We start from the raw sequence: 26540 nt of genomic DNA, 5'->3' as shown, positions 1-26540 counted from the left end.
GTCAGCCAGCCAAAAGGATTATTCTAAACTTTAGTTCTGTACTAGGAGAGAATAGAAAAAGCCGCCAGCTCCAGCAAATTTTAGGTGTGAAATTAGATTTTTTAAAAAAGGAAGCAAAGCAGAGAAGCAGATCTTTAAGATTCCACTTTTTGGCATCGGAACTCAAAAAACTTCATTGTTGGTCTGTAGTTTCTTTGGGTGTAAGCGTGAGGTCTGTCAGGATTTTGTGAATATCTAGCTTAGTTATGAAAACAGTATAGTAAGTGCTAGCAACTTAGGTGCTTGTCAAGTAACCCGTGATGAGTTTTTGTGGCTTGATTGGGTCTAAAGGAAAGTGAAGCCTACAGCATTACAAAAATGCCTTTGTAGTATTTGTTATGCAAGAAACAATAGAAACCATAGATGTTACCATCTACAAAATGCAGGAAATGAAAAGGAGAATAATGCTATCAACTGTGTGTGTTAATGTATGCAGAGCTGTATATAGTGCTGCTCAGGATTGTTTCCTCTTCCTCTCTTTACTCCACTACAAACCTAGGGAATTTACTATTTTTTTTTTCCTAGTTTATAAAACCCTGTGTTACTTGAGTAATGTATGGCTATCAGAAATATTTTTTCATTTTTCAATGTAGTTTAAGCAATTAGAACCTTAGAAGCAAATACGACATTGCCCAGTACGAACGATCACATTGAGGAAGATACAGGAGTACTGCCACAGACTTGGGATTCTACACCTAATCCTACCCGCTGATACTCGTCCTAACATGGTTTATGCAATCACGCACACTTTCAAACAGCCCCAGTGCCCACCCATGGAGCAGTGGTATTCTCATGCACACAGACATCCTCGTGTTTCCAGAATGAATTAGTTCTCAGTCAGTTCAGTCTGGTTAGAAGTGCACAGCAGATGTCATTGAATTGCTTGGATTAATGTGCTGGAGGCATCGTGTTTCCAAATGCCCGTTGTCAGTGACACAGTCTCCACAGAAGACTCCTCTATCATTTGTCTCAGCTGGAAGTGTAATTCTTTGGGGGCGCCGGGGGAGAGTATGGGGAAAATTATATTTTATGCTCCCCTCCTTTCCCCCCAGAAAACAGGTTAGCTTATACTGCGTTCATGCGGATGTCTCCAAAAGGAATTTCTGTAGCTGTTTCTGGAGTAATGCTTTTCAGAATACGCTGTTGGAAAGAAATCGCTATTAGAAATCAATTAATTTTAGAGATAATAAATAACATGACAGCTATTTAGAAAGAGATTTATAATAAAAATACTGCTCCCGTTTGAGTTATGCTTCTTGAACCACATAAGGATGTTTCATGCTTCTGTTATCTCAGCACTATGAAGATGGGTTTTTTTAATGATTTGTAACACATAATTTGAATCAAAGTTTGACGGATGTGTTGTAGTAATGGTTTAGGACTTTGCAGTTTACTTGGATACCCTGAGCCAACTGAACATGTTCCTTCTGAACTGGTATTTAGATGAACTTAGAAGATACCCAAAAATGTCATCTCAGGCTGCCACAGATTTATGGCAGAGAAATCTTATTAAGTGTAGGAGAGAAAAAGAAGCCTGTTCTTGCAGACATACCCAAGGGAACCAGCCTTTCACTGCCTCGTTCACATGATACTGTGTCTTGTGTGATCTCTAAGAAGAGCCTCTAGTTCACCAGAGCTTAAAAAAAAAATACTTGATTTAATATTTTATATGAATATGTCAACGGCCTCAGTAAGACCTGCGGAGATTTGTGAATCGCTCAGAATGGGCAGAAGACAATTGGCCGTCAGCTGGCTAGGAACAGAACAGCAATAATCCTGAAGTCCCAGGGCATGAGACCCTAGAAAAATCTACATGTAATATTTCTAGGAATTGCCTCCTTCCTAACAGTCAAATAGAAGCAACAGAGCATCATGGATACCTCCTTAAGTGTTCCCGGAGTGATGATCAACCGATAAACCATGTAGATTGGAATGAAGATGATAGAAGAGGTCCCTATGCAATAACCCACTACTGTTGTCCAGTAGGGATAATTATAATCAAAAAGCCGTAGCTCAGGAGGGTTGGACAGAAAGCTGCAAGTGATGAACTGAAAAAGAAGAAGAGAAAAGTATGAATACATGTATTTTGATGGCACACACTTACTTTAGGGAACTGTGTCCCAGCGTAGCACTGAACTAAAAGAAAAAATGAGTGGGACTCAAGAAGGATTAAACATATGTTGACACCGAAAAAATCCTAAATGACATTAGTATGGATTTAAAAAAAAAAACAAAACAAAACAAACCCCAAACCACTTTTGAATATCTAGACTTTCCTTCAGGAAGTTTAAAAGAGCTCAGGTGCTTTAGGGTATAGCCCGACAGTAACTGAAAGGAACTAAGTAAAAATTCTCATATGGGTTGCTTATTCCATAAATACACATGGTGGTGTTTCTTGCCTAAGAAGCATTAGAGAGAAAATTCAGGACCACACTTGTACATTTAAAGGGAAAAAAGACATTAGGTGGACAAAATCAGATTGATACCAGTGTGCAGGATTTCATCCAGTTACCTTTGTATTGAGCCCTATAACTTGATTCCAGCTAAAGCATCCCTTCCAGAAAGGCATCATCTTAATTTTAAGCCACCAGAAATGGGAAGCGTACAGTTTCCTTTAGCTACTTCTCCCATATTTAATCATGATCAGCGTCAATTCTGCTTTGTCTGAATGTAACTCGCAGCCACTGCGGTGGTGTTTTATGCTGTTCTTTATTTGGTTTTAGACCCTTTAATACTTTTAAATACTGTTAAAGTACTTAGCTGTGGTAATCACATCAGCTTTCAGTTTTCTTTGTGATAAGCTATACAGATTCTATTTTTTTCACTGTTCCTTATTTTCTACACATCTTTTGTGTGATACTTTTCCATAGCATTTCGGTTCTTCAGTAGCTTTTACAAATGTTAATACTAGTTTGGATATAGTATTCTGGCATCAGCTCAAGTAATGCTGTTAGATCATTTTCCTGTGCATCCTTCATGACTAAAACAAATGTCTTGTGAAACAACAGCTACTTTTAGTTGAGTATTACAGGAATAATATTTGTGACTGTCCTTGAAAGGATCTCTGACTCCATTTTTTCCAGAGTATCGTCAGAAGATCAGGATTACCAGCAACATTTCCGTACAGAAATAACATACTGCCTTCTGGGCTTTCCTTATTTTAGTTTGGTTTCCACAGAGAATACAAATAGCTCTGCCTAGTAACCACATCACCAGAGCTGTGTTCCTCTCTATTTTACTGTTTTAGGATCACAAAAAGAACAGTAGTATAAAAATTATTTGTGGTGTCACACTTTTATTTATAGCCTTTTCTTCCCTTTTTCTAGGGGTAATAAAATGAAAATCTGTTAATTATGCATTAATCATTACATGTGTTTTGAATTCACTCTGTAGGTCTTAAATCTACATTCTGTGCTTCATAAACTCCATCTTGACCTGCTCTGCTCCCACTAAGGCTAGTAACAATAAAAGATAGAATGAACTAATTTTGGATCAGGAAATGAACACTTGATGTTAAAGTGTTATCAGTAATACTGCCAAGTTAAACATTGGGACAGTATTTCCAATTCTGAATTACAGATTTAAAAAGGTTGCAATTAACTGCTGTAAATTTTAAGTGGAATATTCTAAAGCTGTCAGTCAGCGGTTGCTGAGAGGATGTATTTACTTCCCAGACAGTATGTTTCATCATCATCTTTTATTGCTTCATTTGGCTGAGGTAAACATAAAGCAACAAAACAAAGTAACTTTGTTCAGCAGAGGGAAGGAGAGGAGTTATTCAGAACCCAGTCTTATTTAGCTAGCTCATCTACAAAAATCCTTAAAATAGTGATTTAGTAACAAGACCTTGCAGCATTGTATTGGATTCTTCACTAATTGAGCCTTTTTGATTTAACAAAAATTGTTACTAAAGAACTTCACAAGAAAATTCTGTACTTAAGATTTTAGAGGTCTAAGGAACTGCATTGTTCAATGGTAATTTTCTTGTGCTGGAAAGAAAAAGCTGGAAAGAAAGCTCACCAGAAGGAAGATGGGACTAATTGCTACCCAGCAAATTCGCCAGTACCAGCCTGGGGTAAAGCCTAGCATTTCTTTCACATCGTTGCAAAACTGGGTGATGCCTGTGGAGACAAGTGGGAGGAGAGTGGTCACAGCAGATACAAGTTTTTTCATAAGCAGAGGCACAGCATTTTGTATGCACAACAAATAAATTCAGAATCCATCATGAAAGACTGTCTTTCATGTATAACTCTTAATTATATCAAATCCTTAATTATTCTGAATTAAAGCTTTTGTTACTTCTAGATGACACTGTATTTCTGTCAGAGAACAATTAATAATAATTCTCACGGATTGGGTAATCATTGAGTTTGTAAAAAGTTTTTGTAAACTTTTTCTGGAGACATCAGTGATCTTGTCTGGAGAAACAGAGGAAATGCTACGCTGCAGAAGCTCAGGAGTTTGGGTTAGCATTGTTTGTCAGCGTGCCAGTGGACGTACCATAGAACCAGGCCACAGCAACTGCCTCCAGAAACACGACGGTTAGGACAGCTGGACCAGTGGCATATTCTTCAAACAGCTTTACCACATATGCGCCACCCTAGAAAGGAGATCGTATTATCAGTGAACCAAAGATCCAGTGACGGAAATCCTATAATACTGTTGTTTGTTACTGCCTTCATCTGGACCAGAGGAGTCACAGATGGGTATTTCAGTCAGTTCTGTTGCTTTGTGGCTCTTCCTGCCAGTGAAATCCTCAACCGTGCTGCTGATCTGCTTGCTCTCTGCGAACATATTTCACCAGTGGGGCTGCCGTGCAGAAAGGCTAAAACTGAATCTGCTGGCAGTTCTAGCTGGATTTTAATGAACAAATGGGATTTGGTGGCGGTTGATAGGATGGTTTTTTGCATGCTTTCTGTGATGGCATCTTCTGTCTCCTACGTGAGTCATAGTTACTGAACAGGAAATAAATAAGGTGTTACTTTGCTTTCTTTCCATTTGGAATCTAGAATCATGAAGGAGGAGAGCATTGTGTCTCAGGTAGGAACTAAGTCTCTTTTTACAGCAAATGATTTAAATGAGAAGGAAGTTGCACATAAACGAGCAAGTGGAGTGAAACGTGACAGGAAAGACAAGTATTTTTTCCTTGTCCCTTATGATCATTACACTCATTATTCAAAATGTTGCTTGTTGTGAAAATGAAATCCCAGAAAACCCACAGGGACAATTTGGTGTGACTGACCACAATTTCTGGCCTGATTTGATGACCAAGATCCAGGAAATTCATTGCTAGAAATTTCTAGAGAACAGCAACAGTCAATTACAGCATTTTCTAGCAGATAATTTTTTGATCGTTCTTTTTTTACTTCAAAATGCATTTCAAATATTGCACAAAACAAAATATCAATTATTTTTAAACACGGAGCTTTTGAGAACAAGAAGTAAACCACGTGCAAAGTGTGGAAGGTTGTCTGCTTACTGATTGAGCAGTTGGGACAGCAGCTGTGTCATTTATGATGTGTAGCGCATTGGAGTTTTGCTGAATTGCAATAGGATCATTTTGCAACACATTGCCTAGTGAGAAACACTGTTCACATTCATTCCAAATATAGATTTATAATCCATAAAGCAAAGAGGCTGGAGATTTAATCTGATTTCTTGAAACTGTCTTCAAAAAATACTACCCTCTCCAAGATGTCATTTGTAGGAAACTGCCAGTAAGGAAAACTGAGAAGTGGGTAAAATACTTACAAATGTCAGGGTGGCTAATGACCCCAAAAAGCAAACGATGATGAGACCAAGGACAAACAATTCCCTGCGTTTGCTCCAGACTTGCGGGAATTCATCCAGTACTCCAGTAATCACTCCCTCTAGTCCTGCAAACTGAAAAGCATGGAAAAATCACTGGAAAACAGAGGGCAGTTTTACCTGCTTTAAAGTATGGTTCAGTGCTTAAAGGAGCTGTAAAGCATTGAAACAGTGGTGCTTTATTCTCTCTGTAGAGTTGGTGTGACTTGTTTAGACAGTTTTTCTTCAGAACTTTTAAACTAAGGTGGGGATTTAGTCTTCACGTATGTAGGACGTGCCTGTCATCCAGAGGAAGTACTGTATTGCAAGTAATAGGATGCCGATAAGTGGTAGGTGGCTCAGTAGAACCAAGATTGTGAAATCAGCTGAGTTTAGCCTTCTTGGAAGGAGCTGATTCTCAATCTGTAAAAACAGGCTTACGTGGCAAGTTTTTAGAGCATCTCCTTTTTGCAGAGTTGTTGAGAAGGCCGCCTCCAGTTCTCACCTTTTAAATCCAATTGGTGTGAAAAAATTCCAGAATTTAATAATTGCTTTGTAAGTTTACAAGAGAGAAGGAGGCTGGAAGGCTGCATTCCACCAGGAGTTTATGAATCAAGTGCTTTGGTTGTGTTTCCAAGTCTGTTACTAATTGTTGCAGTATGACACTGACAAATCATTTAATTCTATTTAGGCCTATTTAGGTCAAAATTGGAGTAATAGCTGCTGTGTTACAGAAGGCACGTGGAGATGCCAATCCTGCTTTAAACCCTTTAGTGACAGCGCAATATTTGTAATTCTGTTTCTTCTGAAGTTTGCAGGGGTAAGGCCATACACCAAATCTCAGAGGTCCGCTGTCTCGCATGCTGTCTACTCACCGTGCTGTCTAATCCCAGCGTGAGTAACATCAGGAAAAAGATGATGGCAAAGAAAGTGGAAGCAGGCATGTTTGCAATGGCCTCAGCATATGTAATGAAGAGAAGGCTGGGTCCTGATAGGAGAACAGAGAATTAGGGATCATTGTTAGCTGCGAGGAGGACAGGCTGTTGCACTGTACTGTCTGGTCTTCCAGGGCAAAACTTCTCCCCCCAGGCTATTTTGTAGTGTGCAGTTACCACCACGGCTGTGAAGCTGCATGCAATATGACTTCTATATACTGTCTTTGTGGAATAATTTTTTATCCATACAGTATAACAGTGCCCTTATCATAAAGTAAGTCAGTATCCTGAATGATATACTAAATATTTTGCATAATTTGGGCTGTGCTCAATCTGGAAGATAATATACAAATATATTCTATCATCTTAGAAGCAGCTTGAGAGATGTGTACAAAAAGTTAGCCTACCAGTATCTTTGGCAACCTCTGATACATCTTCATTCCTCATCTCAGCCATGTATCCCAGCACAGTGAAAATGACAAATCCAGACACAAAACTAGTCACACAGTTCACGGTACTGGTAATCAGAGCATCTCTGCAACAGAAGACCTAACTCATGTCAGGGAATCAGCATCTGCTAGAAAGGGTAGCTTACTACCAGGTGGGGTGAATTAGTGATCTGGATAGACTCCTAGAAAAACTAGGGGAATACAGTGAAAAAAAGAAGCAGCAGATTTGAAAGAAAGAAAAAAAAAGACTACTTTTTTTTCTTCAACTTCAAACAGATGCTGTAACATTAGTCTGACACTGGACTGAATGCTGGATGTATACTGGTGTTTTAAAAAAATAAGAATTACTATAGGAATATTACTTGAGAATTTTATTTCACAAGTTATAAATAGAATTGTTTAAGATAGCAAGGAAACAACTATGAATTGCCTTTCAGCTCAAGACTTTACAGTCATTTCCTAACAGACTGCTGAGATTAAATAATTATAATGCTATTGTTTGGCAGGGGTTTACTTCATTTTGTTATGGAAGGTTTCTACATCTTCGACTCCTTGCTGTAATTGGTAGAAATTACCTCTCTTCAGGGTAGGCACAGCAGAGAAGAAATGGTTTAGATTGCAGGTTCTTTCAGTAAGGACTTTTGTGCTGTTATGGTTCTGTCTGATTTGTATGTACAAAGGTCTGACAATTCAGTGCCTTTCACCAGCACTGTGTTTATTTTTTGTACATACCCACAGTTACATTTTTTAAAACTCAATTTTATTTATAGAATAAGGTAGAACTCACTGGTAGCAGTTGTTATGGAATTTGTTGTAGCTGGCATAAGCCAATAGGACCCCAAAACCTGGACCAAGGGAGAAAAAAATCTGAGCTGCTGCATCCACCCAAACCTGAAAAATATTGAAGATCAAGAAGAGATTACATGAAACAGATTGAATGGGTTTGGCATATTCAGAATATCACTTAGGCCTACAAAACTGTGCTTCACTAGTTTGCCTATATCCTAGTCCTGGTCTAACAAACATTTTGTAAGAGAGCATGTTGAAATATGAATATTGATTGTAGATCTGTGACAGTTTTAAACATCCATTATCATTTTAGTGCCTATGCAGTGCTTATTGTATCTCTTTACACTGTTGTATGTACTCACTGGCAGTTTCACTTCTGACAGCATCTTAGATTAATTGATAGTGATTTGCCTGTAATCAGTTTAACACAAGTTTTGCAATGCGTAGGGAACTTTCTGTCCATGATTTTGCAGTGGGCTTGGCCCATTTTCCTCCAAACTCTGTGCGCTGTGGAATAGTCCTATGTTTGGCTGTGTGTCCTCCAGGCTAAGTAGTAGATGATCACTACCCAGATTTTTCCTAGATTTATGGAAATACATTTGACAGCATGGATGCAATTCTAGTCCTTAGGACTCAGTTTGGCTTTGTTGTAGCCATGACAGATGCAAGTTTGATGATCTTGTTATGAAAAGCCTGTTGTACTTGAAATGTGGCCACAGCCTTAATGAGTAGTGTTCTAAAGTACAATATCAGTTCGCTTTCTGAAGGTGAAAGTCCTCATTCATTTATCCTCTTTTGATTGAAACATGGAGTTCATTACAACTCATTTCTAATATTCTCTTCCATCGTGTGAGGCCATCCTGTATCATCCACAGACAGAGCTCTGTCATCGTCCAGCACACAGATTGCGATCTGCTGTCCTCACTTCAGATACATCCAATACAATATCAATGCCCTTTATTGTTTTTTCAGAAGATGTGGGCCCTTATTGAAGATGCTGCTTTATCAGAGACTGGTGTCTTTTCATTTCCTTTTAATTCAAAACTCTCCGTATCAGCTGGGCAGCAGCAGACTTGCAAACATTAGAATTTTTAATCTTCGTATGTGTAGTATTTATTGCTTTGGGGTTTTTCCATCACCCTCCTCACTAGACACTTTCATAGGCAGTGAAGTAAGTGCAGCCTTGAGCCTGACATGTCATCCACAGAGTTCAGAGCTGAATCAGATACTGGAATGCCTGGGGTTTGTTGGTTAGCTCAGTCTTGTCCTCATTCCTCCTTTCTCTTCAAATCTTGGTGGTGTATGCAGGCCCAACTGATTTATTCCTTCTCCACATGCACTTGCATGCATTACTGACTCAGGTTTTAGTTGGTGGCTACAGACAGTCTCCTTGGGCTTATCTGCCAAGGCTTGCCACAGGACGGAGATCTGAAGTTTCACCTCTAGTAACCTGCACTATTTAAATATGGGCAACTGTGGACACCGCTGGGCTGTGGAAAAGCCTGCCCAAGTGCGTCATGATCCCCTCACAGCCAACAAAACTGCAGCTAGACCAGTTGTTAGGGCTTAGTGAATTTAATTTGCTCAGTATGACTGTCATAGGCAAAGGATTTTTTTGCTGCAGCGTAGCAGCAATCGTAGCTTCTAGCTCAATGTCAGGCTGTTCACCATTTTCCTGGCGAAAAATTGTTTGGTCACTTGTTTTCTTTCTAATGGTATCACAAATTCTATTCAATCACTGTATGGGAACTCTACTATTAGTTCAAGTTAAATTGATGGTGAACTCTAAAAAAGTCTTTATAATGATGGGAAGAATAGCATGACTGTTTAAAGAGCATGAAGCCAGGCTTTTAAGTCCATGTTATGACATCTGTTTAATCATGCTCTAAGCTGAAAATAGACATTAAAGTATATACATGCTGATAGGCTAAAAGCAAATCTCTACCCTTTTATAATGTTTTTTACCTCAGTGGCCAGGAGTTTCTGCCAGTCAGGTTTCAAGTAGTAGAGGACACCTCTCCAAGCCCCAGGCAAAGTTGCACCTCTCACTAACAGGATAAAGAGTATGATGTAAGGGAATGTGGCAGTCACCCATACCACCTGTGAGGGAAAACAGTAAGGTAGCATTTGCCATGGGTAGAAAGTTAACAGGTGATAATAAGAATGAGTCATTACAGCTCTTAGCATTTGTAACATCTTCATGTGAACATCTCAGAAGGTCTGTAAACAGGCAATTTGCACATCTATACCCACACTTTCTCTTGGCAGTCACTCTACAGTAAGTGCTTCCCAAATACATCAGCCTATAATCCCTGACATGAAGACCATCTGAGATAATTCTGTGTGAAGTTAATTGGCTCATTTAGAACTGCTGCTAGAATATACTGTACCACGTTGATTTGTCTTGTTTTTGCATTCACCTTGCCAGATGTTTTGACCCCTTTCCAGATGCTGAAGTATACAATGGTGAAGATTAACAATAAACAGAGGGTCAATTGCCAACTAATGCCCCCCAGGTCATCCAGCCCATTGGACCTGTGCACCTGTAGAACTTGGCGGCTGAAAGAGGAAAGAAAAACACAGTATAGATTTTTTTTTTTAATAAATGCTTATGTTAAGTGTGCTTTGAACAGCCCCATACTGTGGTCTGAGTGTTACAGGTAGCCCTGAGGCCTTGAAAAGTAGCCTTTAGAGACATGTCATTTTGGATTTATTTTTTTTTAATTATAAGTTTGATATTAATGGTACACCAGTGATGATAAATGATAAGTGATGACAGCTGACAGTGGTTGGGAGCCTCTGATCTGAAATACAGAGTACCCTCCCATACAGCCTAAGCTTACATACACCTGCAAGTATTCAGTTATTTGAATAGTTCAGAAAAGGGTACCATTAATAAAGAGCCCTGCTCCCCCTCCAAAGCAAAGCTTGCTACGTGTTCCACCATTCTGTCTAATATTACTGTCCTCACTTACATGCACTTACGTATAAAATTCTTCTGCGGGAGAGATGGAGTGCAGGGACCAGCTGACATTGTCCTTGCTGAAGTAGTTGGTGCAGTTGCCTGTGTTCCAGGCGTTTGTGCAGCTGGTCCATGGCAGCTCCGCCGTGAAGGAGGATACGAGGTAGTAAAAGGCCCAAGCCATAATGGTGTTGTAGTAGGAGGCTACGTAAAGATCTATTATACAGATGGCAAAGCCAATTCCTAGTAAGGCAGGAAATAATTACATGAAGTGAGTGTAAGTTTTAGGCCAAAAAAAAAAAAGGAAGGAATTGGTTATCACATGAACTACAATTAGTAATTGTCTAAAGCAGCTCTGCAGGAGGTACACATACCCTCTCAAGTGTTTACAACACTGGAGTTTCTTGTGGCTTCGGAAACACTCGGGCTCCGATTCCAAAAAAGCATCCTTAATCAAGACAGAACATGCTTATATAGTTTTTTTCATCTGTTCCTAAATTCCTGGAATTTAGAAATAGGCATCTTGCACTCTCAGTAAATAAAAAAGACAAGAGCAGAGCTATAACATGGAGCAAGAGTAAACCAGCATATAGAACAGGTCCTTTTACTCTAGAAGACTTTGTGGTAGGATAACAATTGACAGACCCGGCTGCAGATGGGGAAAATTTCTTTGTAGTATCTTCGTAATAGAAATAGTAGGTCTTTATTCTTTCCCGGTTTGAATTTTGCCTTGGATTCAGTAATGTTGTACTTACGTTATTGATTACTTTTTTTTTTTTTTTAATATATTCAGGCTTGGGTCAGAGAAAGTAGACTGGACTCTATCTAATCTATTTAAGCGGTGCATGTCATACATGTATATCAGAGTACACACATACATCTGCAGGTGTACATAAAGTTTTATGAAAGCTTTCTTTGAAAAGCCAAAATCTTGCATAAAACAAGCCTTACTCTGTGTCATGGTTAGCCCCATATTAGCTACTATGAAGAAAATTAACTCTACCACAGTCAAAACCAGCACACTTTGGTTTATGAGATTTTCATTTTTTTTTTTCAGAAATTTCACCTTATAGGAAAATCTTCCAGTTATTCCAAAAGTTCCTAGTAATTCTCCATTTCCCTTCTTTACCTTTGAATATAGGACATATTTTCCTCCAAATTGAAATACACCCGTTCCTGTGGTACTGTCCTAGTGCTAGTTCCATATAGAAGAGAGGAATCCCTCCAAAGATGGCCATAATTGTGTAAGGAATGAGGAATGCTCCTGCAAGAAAGAAAGCAGATGCTTGTAACTCTTCATAGGACTTCTCTTCCAACAGTACCAGCACTCCATAAACAAGAGTTCCTTTTATCCCACAGGGAAAACTCAGATCCTCTCCCTAGCCAGTGTGCCACACTGAATTACTATGGGATTTCTCGTAAGAGTAACTACTTAGCAGTGTGACTAAGAAGCAAGACTCAGGCCAAACTTCTTACCTTTCTGTAACAAGTATAGGTAGGATTTACCAAGACTGTACTGGCTACAATGGATACAATTGTGAGATGAGCTACAGATAAAATAATTAATTACTTCAGTAAAATGCCTTTGTTACATGAGGGAGACAAAAGTCCTTTCCAAGATCTCCTTGATTAGATTTCTGTTTTGGCTGGTACATCAGTAAGTCTAAGACCTAGTGTTCCTGATGCGTTGGTTTTGACATGTTGGTTTGTCTGATTTTAAAATACTCCTTGGGACAGGGATTGAGTCTGTTCTCCTGGAAGGTGGTTCTGCACCTATCTGACTCTCGGCTTCTAGTCGTCCTGATTATTTAGACCTTGCTAAATAGTTTTTCTTCCATCTTAGTGTGTCTAGTTATCCTATCCCAGTATTTCAGTTTTCCAGTCTTGAAAAGTAACTAATTTCCCCTTGGTCATTTGTTATATATGATATTAAAAGAAGCCTCTAAATCATCCATTTATAAGCAAGGACGTTCAGCATTAAGAAACAGCATACGGAGCTAGTCACTGACCTCCTCCATTTTGATAGCATATATAAGGAAATCTCCATACGTTTCCCAGATCCACCGCGTATCCAATGACAGAGAGTAGAAAGTCAATTTTTTTACTCCATGTCTCTCTGTCTTCTAGCTCCATCAGCTGCTGCTGGCCTTCTGCTCCGCAGGTGGTAGAAGTGGTGGTTGTAGTGGTGGTGGTGGCTGCCGGGGCAGTGCACTGGGCATCTTCCACCTCTCCCATTCCATTGCAGGGAACGGAGCTCTGAACCCCTGAATAACCGTTTGAGATCTGAGCTGCCTCCCCTTTATCTCCCTGGCTGGGATGGACTTTATTGCCATCCTCCACAAGCCGTAGGGCAGATTTAGGGTTCCTGACCAGAAGTCTGTTCTCTTTACAATCTTCTCCTTCGTTACAGTCTGAGACATCTTTCTTGGCAGTCAGCGGCTCAGTCTCATTGCTTATTGCCTTTTTTTCCATTTTTTCTGAGATTTGTCGTGATCACTTGCAGATGGACAGGAGCACAGAGTCCCCTTGTGGCTTGTCTTCCCACACGTTTATTCCCAGGATATTCCCAGGACTTTTAGAATTCCTCTTCCATATTTAAATCCATCAGATTGAAGACAAAACACCATCTAAGAAATGAGAAATAGTTAAAAATCCATTACAGGGCTTACTGATGCTGGTAACTGTCAAGTTACAACTGACAGATTCTGTGATTAAAACATTTTTTGGAAGTAATTAACCATCACAGCATGCAATGTGAATCATTCAGCAGGTAATCCTTTCAGGGTTTTGTACAGAGGAAGGAAGGAAGAAATCATCCTTTTCTACAGCAGAAGTCGGTGTACCTGGTTTATAACCTCTTGGGCAGATTTGCTGGACTTTGTGCATTCTTGGACAATTCAGAGGCAGTCACAGTCCTGCTATCTTTTGATACCACGTTCCCCCTCTGAACATTGTTTTCACACCCAGGGAGGTTGTGGGACTCCCAGTTTGCAAAAATGAGGGCAGACTTTAGTGTGGCTTGTATTTTCATTGTCATAACTTCATCCTGTGACTTCTGCTAGCAGTTTCTAGATTCACCCGGTATGAAGGGAAAATAATTAAACAAATATGAGATAACAGTGGATATACAAATCACATTTCATGACCACCTTTCTTCAGAAATCCCACAATGTCTGCTATGTTTAGCAGCAGACTTAGAAGGCTTAAATGAAAGTTTAGAAAAGTGTTTAAATCTCAGTGCTTTTGCATCAACTAACTTGAGGCTCTAATAACAAGGAAAAAAAGATCAGGAAACTTCAGTTTGGTTGTTTGAAGTAAGAACTAACACGTGGGTCTAAAGGACAAAACTTGTCCCCAGTTTTATCTAACTCCTTGGGGAAATAAAGGCATCTTTCATTCTGTTTGGATCTGCTAACGGTGTGGTTCCAGCCCCGGGAAGGGTAGTGGGCACTACTCCTGTGCTGCTCTCTGCCACCAACAAAAAAACAGGCACTGGGAGAATCCCTGGCTTTACCTACCCTCTTCATATGTGCTAGAAGCATAATCCAGGGGAGATAAACCATCCCAAAATAAAGAAAAAAGTCTAAAACAATTAACTTTTCCTTCAGAACAAAAAGAACCGAAAAATATTTGTGATTCAGTGGGTCATGTTTTGTTTTCTGCTCATTTGTTCAGGTAATGTAAATGCCCCTCAGCCTTTACTCAATGAAATCTTGAAATAGGAGCTGATCCTCTCGTGCTGTAAATTCCCTGGAGTAGTGACCTCGCTTTATAGCTAACAAAGTGTTACACAATCTACATTATGCCACCACAGATTCAATTATTATAATTACATCTAATTTTTCCTTTTCAAAGCATTTTACCACAGTAAATATCATTGTCACATCCTAGCAGAAGAATAAGCATTATTTCACTTTTAACTGTTGGAATAACCAAAGCAGAGAGGGGCTGTTATTTGCTCCTTGCTAGAAGTTGCTCATTGCCAGAGCTATTAAAACTCAAGTGTTTCCCAGCTTTCAGCCTTGTGCAAAATTTGTCAAACCTCTTCCTAACCATTTATCAGTGCAAGCAGAAAGAGAAGGAAAGTTTATCGAGCTACAGAGCAAACAGGACGATGTTCTCGAGATAAAAGTCTCTTGAAGGTGTTGTTTATAACTTTCGTAAATCTCTAGTTCTTCAGGCTTACATTCTGTCTTTACCCAGATAATGTTCATTTCATCATATAGCAAGCAGTAAGAATTCAGCATTAATGATGCACAAGAGCAGTACTTTGCTACCATTAGTTAATCATCCACAAAGACTGAAACATCTTCAGAGTTTGTACTACGGCAAAGAACAGGAGTTTCTGTTTTACCTGCAAGACTATAAAACCTGAATGTCTTTGGAGTCCGAAAGCTTCCAAATGTCCCAAAAGAGCTTATATAGATGAAAACAGTCCTACCACCAGTGGTGGCAACATAAAAATCCTAGGAAAGGCCACAGCCAATCCTCCCCTTGTATGAGCATGTTGATGTAAGGTAGGAATATGGAAAAGTAACCTGAGCCCTTCTGGACTTTACACCTCTTACTCATAAATGGGAAAGCCGTAAAGGATGTTGATTTAACCACATTATCTCATGAGACTGAATTTTCCATACCTGAGACTTACTGTATTTTTAAAACACTTTATTTCTGCACATAGATACTTCTCAGCGCTTTCTTTACTGAGGAGAGGTCGTTGAATGTATTGTTGATTGCCCAGATCTGTGGCAATCACGATAGTGTCTTATCCAGATCTAAACTCCTTCTGGTCTTCTGCAGACCACAGGAAAGAAATATCACATTATTTGAAATAGTTTTCTAGAATGTTTAGTAGTTAGAGTCTCAAACATGCAAAATGATGTGTGAACTTCAGGGGCTTCAGCTGGAATTTGAACTATTCCTTTCTGAAAGAGAATTACGGCTTGTTAGCTACCCTGGGAGTGACGGACTCTACAGCTATGCAGTGGTGTTTGCAGTGGATAGTTGGCACGTGAAAACAGAACAGTTACAGAATCAGAAGATTTCACTACGCTGTAAAAAAACGTGGGAGAATGTACTTTACCCCTTTCTTGTTACAATTCAAGGAAAAAAATATCTGGAGGAATTGTAACTGCCACAAACAGTGTAAACAGCTGCAGAACTAGAGCTCTTGGGGTTGGGAAGCTATCCAGGGGAAAATGATGCTAATATTGAAGGATTTTGCCCACCTCAGCCTGCCCTTCACCTCTGTGCAACAATCTCTCAGTAGTTACAGGTGCTAGAATGATGATAGTAAATAACAGAAGAAATGGCAGTTTATTACCTATTTTCAATCTGAGCAGTTGCAAAGGTTGCTCTTACATAAATGCACATTGGTGTCTTATCACCAACATAATTAGCTACAGAAGAAAAAGAAAAAATAAAAAAGAAATATAGCTGTGCTTTCATTTCCTTTTGACCTGTGTTTTGTAGACATGACTTTGCTCCTTTGAGAGGCCCTAAGCATCCGTACCTTTTCTCTCTCCGGTAGCTCTGAACGGCAATTATTCTAAAAGGGCAGTTTTCATCTCTGTAATGCTGTACTATCCGGGAGCATGTGAAAGGTGCCACGCTGCCAGCCCTGTAAATGGTACCCCCCCTGGTACCCCTCCTCACGCAAGGAGTGCCTCCAGAGGAGTGACCCTCAGCTCTGCTCCAGAGAAGCACCCTGTAACAAGCAGCGTGTCCTCCACAGCTATTCCCTGCTTTGCTTGTTTGTTGAAAACACTAGGATGGATAATTGAAGACAGATGTTTCTACGAGCTTGGCTGAAGCCACCAACGCAGTTCACATCAGCCAAATATTAATTAAGTTATAATTTTTGATTACTCCCACACAGAGCTAAACTTGACCCAGCACTGTAGATGTAAAAGCCCTTTACGTCCCTTGATGCACAAAACCAACTCCTTTGCTTCTATCGAAGCAATCCTCAAGGAGCATCCCTGTCCAGGGGTCCGCTTTCTTCCCAAGCGTGGAGCTGCACAGCTGAAATACCATCGCCCCGTTTATTTTTTAAGGCATGCAGTGACCTCTCGTAGCAGTGTGGGAATCCCTTTCCTTTAATGCTCTGGCATGTAATGAAATGAATCTTTACAGCACTTTAAAACAAAATTATTTTCCTGTTCTCTGTATTTTTTTTTAAAGGAGCAAATTGACTTTTAATGTGTCTAGGAGATTAAGACAATTAGGTTGAGGTACAGCAAATACTAGATGCTTCAAGGGAGGCAAATCTTAATGCCTGAAGTCACCTGGAGAATACTTTATTTGAGGTGGGGCAGCACTGACTTCCTGAATTCCGCAGCACAAGGCTTGTTCAGCCTCACCGCACATGACTACAGGAGTCATTACTCATCTCCAAATGATCAAATAATTTTAACTCGCACAGTTGCCAAATTTTTATATTTGCATGTATTTCACTTCATACAAATTATGTTCTTTTTTCACATGCTAATTTTATAAAGCAATGCTTGCTGGCATACCAGCAAGCTGTACTCACTGGGTTACAGCTGCACTCCTGTAGCAAAGCTCTGGTTACCACCATCCCTCACACTGCTCCTCCATCTGCCTTACTTCGGTCCGTTTACATGCTAGCAGTTGCAAAGAATCATGAGTACTTTGAACTCTAAGACAAAAAGTTAGCCTACAGCGTTGGCAAACAGAATCAAATATTAAGATGATTTCTGTTAACTTGACCTAAATCTCACTTTTAGCACAAAGTATTTAAGATTGTTAAAATTATGTAGCTGCTTGACTGCATATTACACCTTGCAATAAAAATGCAGTTCACGCAGGCCATTGTATGTAAATGGAAAGAGTCCAAGGTAATCACTTTTATTTAGAAAATCAAGCAAGGTGTTTGTATGACAAGACAGAAACCACGTATCCCACACAGGAGAAGGCCGTGTTGTTTATCTGTAGGTACCGTTCTCACCTCTGAGTCACAATATCAACCATAACCTCCAACAGCCACGTACCTGGGAGTTTCCAGGTACTGGACTCCAATAAATATAGCAGTAAACATTTCTGGTCTTCACCCATATCTCCTCATACAGCCCGAATCTGTCTTTTTGCACAGGAGGGGAGGTACATGACCTAGATGACAGTGAGAACCTTGTAAAGATTATTCCTTTTGCCAGGCTTTTATGGGCTAGTGTGTTCCTGGTTTGCTGCATGTGTGGTGTGAAGGAGTATAGAGGCTTCTTATTTCTCCTCTGATTTTGCACAGGCCAAGAGTAACCCTTTAATCGAAGTTATTACAGGATAGCTCAGATGGTCCCGTACTGCAAGGAGTTGTTAGAAAATAAAACCTTCAGCCAATTAAATCTTGAAACTAGACTGCACTAGATTATGCTGAATTTTACCTGCTGTTTGTAATACATGAGTCATATTTAGAGTTCATAACACAAAAAATTAATTCCTTTCGCTTTTGACTGGGTTTACATATACTGATTTCATTTTAAAATGAGTACCTAGAATATCCTTTTCTATCAGCTTGTTTCCGTTGGATGAGCTGATAGCAAGCGTGACAGATTGTATTTCAGATTTCAAAAACTGATATTCATAAATACATAGTAAGAAGACACAGAACCCCAGCTTTGGAAGGGCTGCTGGTAAGCACAGAATCAGAGGTATTAGGTGAAAGCAGATATAAGCTGATATCTAGACCACCCCTCAACAACTGAAAATTGATTTCTTCAGGATTGTTTTTCAGCTATGCTTCTCTAGTCTAGTTAAAAAGACTCAAAACTGACTTTTGATAAAGAGTGATTAAAACCCACTGAAATTAATGGGTCCAGTGAATTAATTCCATACATAGCAGGTCTGATCCCAGTGCCACTGATCTAAAATGTAACTGGACTGGGTATTCTGCACATCACTGTAATATGAGAGCATTTTATGAGAAAATTGCAGTATGTAGATGACAAAATGGATCCTGTATATGAATATGTGCAGTTCTCCAAGGGTTTGCTCACATTCTTACTAAAACAGAGTACAACTGTACTCAACAAGTAGTCCCACTGAGACAATGGCCCTTCTGGGAGAAGAAAAGGCTACTTACCAAAGTAAAGAATGGCAGAAGTAGTGAGCTCTCTCCAGTTAACTCGTGTGTTCCCAGATAAGGCTAAATATAGGTAAAATGTGAGAATAGTACTTCTGAAAGCAATAGTATTGGGGGAATATAAACCTGTACTGGGAGTTTTATGTCATAATCTTGTCCGTGTTTCAGTGCGAAATTAAAAAGTCAGTAGGAAAGAGAGATTTTACCTTTAAAAATTTGTTGAAAAGACAGACATTGTATTGCAGTGGGAATGCTGCCAAATTGATGACAGTCATTTAAAGAACAGGGCGGTGGAGGAGGGGGAAGAAAACGCATTTTATGGTTCGAGAGTGTCCGTATGTAATGCAAGGAAACAGATAAGCTTAGAGGGAATGATATTCCTTTTGTATTCTTCCTCAAATTATTTATATAAACTTGAAGGAAGAGTCATAACACAGCAAATATCGCCAAATAAATAGAGCGCTCTTCCTTAATATAACTCTGCACAGGCAAATTAATGGGCACGGTGTTTCAAGTAAAAGACCTGTTTGCAGGCTCAAGTCAAAGACTGGCTGCAGATACATATGCACATACTTATGTTTGTGATTTTTTTACCTAAAGAAAGTAAAGAAACAGTCACCATTGTTTCCAGATGTTTTTTCTTTGAAAGAGACTTGTTAATGGCTGTCTCCAAATTACAGCCCCTTTATTCAGGCTCCAAATTCTACGTAAGTTCTTTATGAAACACTTATCCCATAGACGGGCTTCATTATGTTGTATAAGTTCTATGAGATACGGATTGCCAGATCAACAGAGCTGCAAATGTACAGTTTTGGAAAGGAGTTAAAACATTAGCATCAGAAAGGACGCCAGGATACAGAATGAACATTTCTTTCGGCTCTTAATACTGTTCCTAATGAAAAGTCGGTGGTTGGTATTTCCATAGAGGAAAGCAGGAAAGAGATTAAATACACCGCACATTTCTATGTGTGGGAATAATTTGGGGGATTTATTAAATTCCAGTTTTGGGGCAGTTTTGCTTAATTTATAGAACCATTTGAAATTCATCACACCCTGTCCAATTAGAAAATGACCCCACAACCCTCATTTGCTAAGTTTACAAAGTACCAAGAAAATTATGGTCAATTCACTCATCAAAAGCACTAGAAGATGAAGCCTGAGTATACGAGACCTTCCCTGGTAAAATGCCTGACAGCTAACAACCCACATTAAAAACATTCCACAACATTTCCGAGAATCCAAATCCATTAAATGCACGATCCTTTTCTCCCAGGCTTTCTTAACACATCAAAACATGTTTTCCATGACTATTTATATATTTAGTTACATTGCATTCTTCACTTAAACTTCCATATTCCTTAGCAAACTAACCCAGCAAGCCAGTTGGTTTCAGCAGTAAACATGATTGACTATAAATATATATATGACATACTCTTCGGATTTATTACTTACAATAAATCTGTCGCATTGAGTTTGATAATTTACTGTGCTGGAACAGTTTACCTTTTAAAATATAACTTAATACGGTTCATAAAGCTTACTTTACCCTTTTGAAATAAATAACAGCATGCATTGGGGTTTTTTTCACTTCAGATTCTGCTGCTTTCCTTTATTTTTTCTTCTAGTTTAATGCTTTTTTGTAGATTTTAAATAAATTTTAAGTTCGTAATGCAATTATGTGGACTGACAAAACTCTAATTTCAGATTGTCATAACATGTTCTGCTACAGGCATTTGACTGCCAACATTCATAACTGCTGGACAAGTGCCTGAACAAGACAGAGTAGAGCATGTAACATCAGAAAAGCAAGAAAAAACATGCAAAGTTTTAAAAAAAAAATCAAAGCAAACTTTCACAAAAAATCAATGTGTCTTTTTTTGCCCCCAAAGCCTTGTTACATGTACATTTTCCCAATGTTTTAGAAATTACTCTAAGACCTTAAAAGTTAATTTAAAATGAAACAAAATATAGTATACATATTTTAGACTGTCATTAGTATTTCAGATTTTATAACCAAAGTTGAAAGAGGCAATGAGGAGTGAAAGTTAATGAACCTCCAGTATGCTTGCTTCAGAAGGTAAACTCTAGGAAAATTTCATAAAGTACTTTAGATAGCAGTGTGTTAAAAACAAAATTATAAAGTACCTGTCTTTCAGATGGGTTTGAAGTGCTCTCCTTGGAGTTATCCAAGCTCGAGTAACCTTCATCCACATTTACTTCAGAGTCTCAGGAACTCAGCCTGTGGGCAACTCAGCATCTTGGGGAGGTTTTTGTACACCAGTCCCCCTCACATGGTCTGATTTCCAGATAATCTGCTGCCAAAGAGCTCTTTAAGAATTTTTGCGTCACTTTAGTCAAATAAACTTTATGTTTCACCAGGGCTGCAGCTCAATTTTCCTCCTAGAGGTGGGTGGCTGCATTTCTCTGTTCTGATCAGTTCAAAGGAGCAGGCTCCAATGAAGGCAGAGGGAGAAGGAGGGAAGCTTTTCTGGTAAGGGACAGTTTTGCTGGCTGTTCTTACAGCTAAAAATAACAGGATGGTGATGGTGATGGAGACAACAAATGGGACGGAAGTTTTGAGGGAGTAATTACAAGTTTGCAGGTGGGTCTGTAGATTACAGAAAGATACAAAGGACTAGGATATTATCACAATAAAAAAGGCTTGGAAAGAATAATTTCTATTGCTGAATATTTACCTTATTTTAATAAAGAAATAAGGTTTATTTTAAAGCATTAAGGACACATTCTTTAAAAGCGTTTTGCTGCTTCAGTAAGCTCAACAAGTAATTTCCTTTCTTCCTACTACTACTCAAAATATCTCACTCAACCTCTGACATGCTTTTTCTCTAGCTTTTTTCATCTAGGATTTCTTCATTCCTAGACTTTGCAATTTGTTTATAAAAAGTCATAAATCACAGGTCAATGAAATAGTGCCATAGTTTAGGTGGCAGATTTAAAAAAAGAAAAAACAAAAGTAGTGGAAAACCCGAATGGGGACAAATAAGAATAGCTAATTGTTAGAGCAACAGTAGTTTTGCTGTAAGTGGCTGGCAGTTTTCAGAAACTTGTTCCAAACAATTGAAAAGAAAACAAACTCCCAAAACTGCAAAGCACAGGGGTATAATTAGCACTTTCCTTTTTCTGTCCTCTGGTCCCTTAATGATAGCAGCAGTCAGTCAGCAGCATGTCATTTGCACCATCTCAAGGGTAGCTCAGGTATTGCAATTGCAATTACAAACATAGGGAGACATGGATTAAAATAATTGTTGTTTACCTGTTAATTCTTGTGGGCAGTACATTAAAAACGTTCTGTGAAATTAAGCTTGTTGCCTGCAGTTGTATTAGACATTCATTGAACGCATCGATTCAGGGAAAATCAGAATATCTAACATATCTTTTCTCTGCTATGCTGAATTCTCCTCCTGTACTCTTCTTTCCAAAATAAACAGTTTTGGTCGCATTAATCTCCGCTTAGCTGCAGACAGGAAAAAAACCCCACAGTTAGCACCCTTGCATATTACATTCGTTCACAGCCTTCGCCCTGTTTTGTCCTATTCTGAAGGGTTTGCAAGGACAGATACTATGGTGCCCCGCTCACTAAACCTTTACGAAGGTCAAAATACAATGTTTTAATGAGTAAGTATCCATCTGTGGATTAGACCTCACGCTTCGGACAGCAGGCTTTTTCTTTTTGGGAGGACAGATGGGGTGAGGAGTCTGTGCCTTCCCGTTCATACAGATTTCCAGCTGACTACTGCTGGGAGACTGGAATGGATTTTCCAAACTCACTTTTTCTACCCTCTTACAAGAAATAATTTCTCTCTACTTTGGGACCCTCTGCTCTTTACACAATCATATAGGGGTTTTTTTAAGTTTTAGGGGCATCAGGACCTTCTTCTGAGATTTTTCTCCATCTTAGTCTCTGCTTAAGGTTCTTTAAACAAGTTCTGAAACACTATTGCATACCATTCATCTTGGTCAACACTTGCAGTTAAATCACTTTCATCTGCTCACATCAGTGGTCCCCAGTGCCACTAGTCAGTTATTTTTGCAAGGCATACAAAGCTGTGATGTGAAAAACAGCATATGAAGAACACAAAACCACCTTTCATGACTTATCCTGGCCTTTTTTTTTTTTTAGTTGATTTTTTTTTTTTTCATTAATGTCTTCTGCAGCAGCATGGGACTTTTTTAGCTTCTTGCCAAACAGTCTGGAGCCTTCAGGGCATAATATAATTAACAGACTGGAGATGTCAGGCAGACCCTTCAACTGTATGACACTTATTTTATCTTATATGTGAAAAACTTCGGTGCTGTACTGAGTCAGTTCCAGAATTTCATGAAATCTTCTGTGCATCAGTGGGCAAAATGATTTAGGGAAAGTCTGAAAAAACAAGAGGAAGAAAATGGACTTTACAGGACATGTAACTTCAAACGCTTCCACAGTTCTTCACAGATAAAGCAGCTGTAGATTCCAGTTACCACTGCCAGCACAAGAATGGGAAGCATCAATCAAATTACCTAATAACAGCAGTACCAGCTGTACTAAGAAGAGATTAATAATAATTCTGCAAGGATGTCTCTGATTCACTGCCAATAAGAAGATAGGAACAATCTTCCAAATACCACAAAACAAACAAATCCTAAAATATTTATTTGTTCCCATCTTTTGCTTAGTTGGGAATCAGACTACATTTAGAAGCTATTACAATTGTCCTTCCCTGCTATTTTCTAAGCTGACTGTGCTGGGATATACATCTGGGAGTTAGATGGGTTTTGGAGAGGTTTTGCTATTTCCATTACAACTGTTTTGAGAGAGCATTCGGGTGGAGAAATCCCTACAAACCGCCACTACACATCACCTCTCCTCCTGCCTCTTCCTTTCCTTGGTTAGCAGTAGTTGTTATTTTCTGACTTTTGATTGAACCTGAGATAGTTGACACTTATAACATTATCTGTCAACGTTTTCCACCTGTCAGAGGAACTGTCTTTGAATTATCACATGACAACTACATGGTTTTGTTGACAAACTGGAAAGGAAACTATCTGTTAGTTGGCTGGTTCCTCAACAATCCAAAGGTCTTTTTAAGGATTTGCAAAGCATATAAACTAAGGGAAGAAGCAGCACTGAAACACAATGGGCATGAATTAGTTTTGGTTTTTTGTTCTAACCTAAGCAGCTTTACAACAGTTAGATGTTGATTTCTTTTGTAATTTGGGTTTACATTTCATAAAGCAGAGCTTTCTTTGAGAGACTAAACTGTAGCAAGGTAGGCTTATTCCCACATTATTTCCATCCCATCAGTTGGAAAGAGTTTAAGTTTTGATCATCTCTGAACCATGTCCTGCAAACTGACAGGAGTGAAGTGGTCTGTTCCTCATTTACGTGTCCCATACTGCTCTGCTGGAGAGGTGCTGGGCCAATTCCCTGTCACCTCTGGGCTGTACTCTGATTTCCATGCACCTGAGAACAGACCAAGGTTCTTCTGGATGCAGCCATGCCTTAGGCTGTGCAGGACACCAGGAGCTTCCTCAGCCTCTGTACGGAGCACACAGCCTCTCGATCATCTGCTCAGCTGTCTCAATTCTTAATCCTCCAGGTGAGGGCTGCTGATCACATCGGTGATTTTCCTTTAGGACAAAAGGGCAGAGTGATCCAGTGAACATCGCATCAACAGGAGCTGTTAATGGGAAATAATTTTATACATACTGATTTTATTCACATTTCAAACTACTGTTTGAAAACAAGCCCACTTGCCTGTAAGATGCGACGGTCTGGTTTGTGGATAACAAAGACAGCTGCCTAGCGAGAGCACGCAGCTATTGATCCATAGCAAAGGCACAGGACTGGTTTTTCTGGGCTGTTATCACACAGGTACCAAAACGGAGAATATCCTACTTAATATTATGCCAGCCTTGAATAAGAGAGCGTCATTAGCATGAACCTTAGAACAGTTCGTTCAACTGCCCTTACAGTCCTCGAAGTAGAAGAAATACAGCTCTTGCTTCGGCATATGTATTTCCCCTCCTCTTTCCCATTCCTTCTTACAAAGAACTCATAAAATTCCTGGGCATAAAGGCAAAACTGTTTCTGCCAAATTGGCTTTGTTTCTTATAACGTGTTTTAGCCGTGTGGATTTTCTGTGCTTATTTGAAGGAAAGGAAAAGACCATGCTATTGTATAAGCTGCACAGGGAAATATCTGGGCAAGAGCAGCGGAGATAAGCACACACTGGACAATACTTTTAAATACTCAAATTAACAAAAACTGGCTTGGAAACTGTTTTTAATTTGTCAAACTCAATCCTCATCAGGGCTGCCATAGGCAACAAAAATGTTAGTCAGTTAAACTCCAGAGAAAAAGTTAAATCTCTCTGGCTGCTATCCCCCTCACATAGATAGCATAAAGGAAATAGACGAACTGGTATAATGTCATAAGCAGAAAGATTTTGAAAGACTAAAATACTGACCTTTTGGAAGGAAAAAAGCATCCAAAACAACACATGCATTAGTCACAATCAAAATATTGTGCATAATACAGCTTCCTAAGAGATCTGGCTTTGTTTCAGAGCCACCAGGGTTCAGCATCAAGTACAAGACTGTTTACTCGCCTTGATGCAAGTAACACAGCGTGAGGCAGAGACTGTGCACCACAGACCCATAAAGCCAGAAGGGACCTCAAAAGATCATCTGGTCCCTCCCTTTGCCGTAAGAAGGATCAACTCTACCAATGCCATTTCTGACACGTTTTTCTGTAACCTGTTCTTAAAACTCTCTAGCGATGGAAGCAGCACGCATCCTCAGGCAATCTGTTCCAGTTCTTTGCTATTTTTATCACCAGAAAGCTTTTCCTAGTCTCATTAAATCTTGACACAGTGGAAGCCCATGACTTTTTTGATCAATTTATCATGAGTAGTGGGAAGTAAATTCCCTTCTTTAAACCATCCATTTATGAACTAAAAGACCATGTCTCCCCTTCTCTCTCAACCATGGTTCTTCCAGCCTTTTACTAGTCACAGTTCAAGTCCTCTGATGAATTCTTACCACTCTTCTCTACACTCGTTTTGGTCTGCATCTTCCCTGAGGTGCAGTACCCTAAACTAGATACTGCACTCCAGCTCACTCCCCACCAGTCTTAGGCAGAGCTGGGGAACTTTACATATTGGAGGCTATTTCTCTGTTTATACACCCCAATATTACATTATTTTTTTCTACAAGAGTATATGATCAACTATGACATTTTTATATTCTTCTTTCCACACCACTCAGACTTAGCTCACACTTCTTCTGCATGCTCTATTTGCATACCCAGTTCCTGCTGGCTGGCACTGTTCCTTATACAATATACATTTGTATGGTTTGATAGAGATCACATTTTGCTGAGCAAAGATTATAAATCAGAAATGGTGGCAAGATATTTGGCAATAACCTGATAATTAAATATATTTGGCAAATCAACTGTTCAACAATATCCTCATAAT

The 26540-nt window shown here is 39.3% G+C and overlaps 1 protein-coding gene across 1 annotated transcript; it reads right to left on the bottom strand.

The window, feature by feature from the left end:
- Positions 1 to 952: 952 nt before the first annotated feature.
- Positions 953 to 13447, bottom strand: SLC6A4 (solute carrier family 6 (neurotransmitter transporter), member 4). Its single transcript, XM_009707000.1, has 13 exons — positions 12971 to 13447; positions 12091 to 12225; positions 10985 to 11204; positions 10420 to 10558; positions 9965 to 10099; positions 7998 to 8101; positions 7169 to 7296; positions 6702 to 6814; positions 5791 to 5922; positions 4540 to 4639; positions 4060 to 4160; positions 1920 to 2087; positions 953 to 1179 (listed from the first exon to the last, which is right to left on the bottom strand). Exons 1-13 carry the CDS (start codon positions 13431 to 13433, stop codon positions 1105 to 1107), a joined length of 2013 nt encoding a protein of 670 aa, XP_009705302.1. The 5' UTR covers positions 13434 to 13447; the 3' UTR covers positions 953 to 1104.
- Positions 13448 to 26540: the final 13093 nt, after the last annotated feature.

This window comes from Cariama cristata, unplaced genomic scaffold (assembly GCF_000690535.1).
Source record: "Cariama cristata isolate BGI_N322 unplaced genomic scaffold, ASM69053v1 scaffold8769, whole genome shotgun sequence".
Taxonomy (NCBI): domain Eukaryota; kingdom Metazoa; phylum Chordata; class Aves; order Cariamiformes; family Cariamidae; genus Cariama; species Cariama cristata.
Note: the sequence above shows the minus strand (reverse complement) of the source record. Positions and strands in the feature narration are given on the sequence as shown.

Excerpts from the sequence above, each read along its gene's own strand:
- SLC6A4 (XM_009707000.1), bottom strand. The coding sequence starts at position 13,433 with ATGGAAAAAAAGGCAATAAGCAATGAGACTGAGCCGCTGACTGCCAAG. Across the intron at positions 11,205-12,090 it reads AATATGTCCTATATTCAAAG|GAATTGGCTTTGCCATCTGT; the intron begins GTAAAGAAGGGA and ends CTGCCTTACTAG. Across the intron at positions 7,297-7,997 it reads TTCCATAACAACTGCTACCA|AGATGCTCTGATTACCAGTA; the intron begins GTGAGTTCTACC and ends CTTCTGTTGCAG.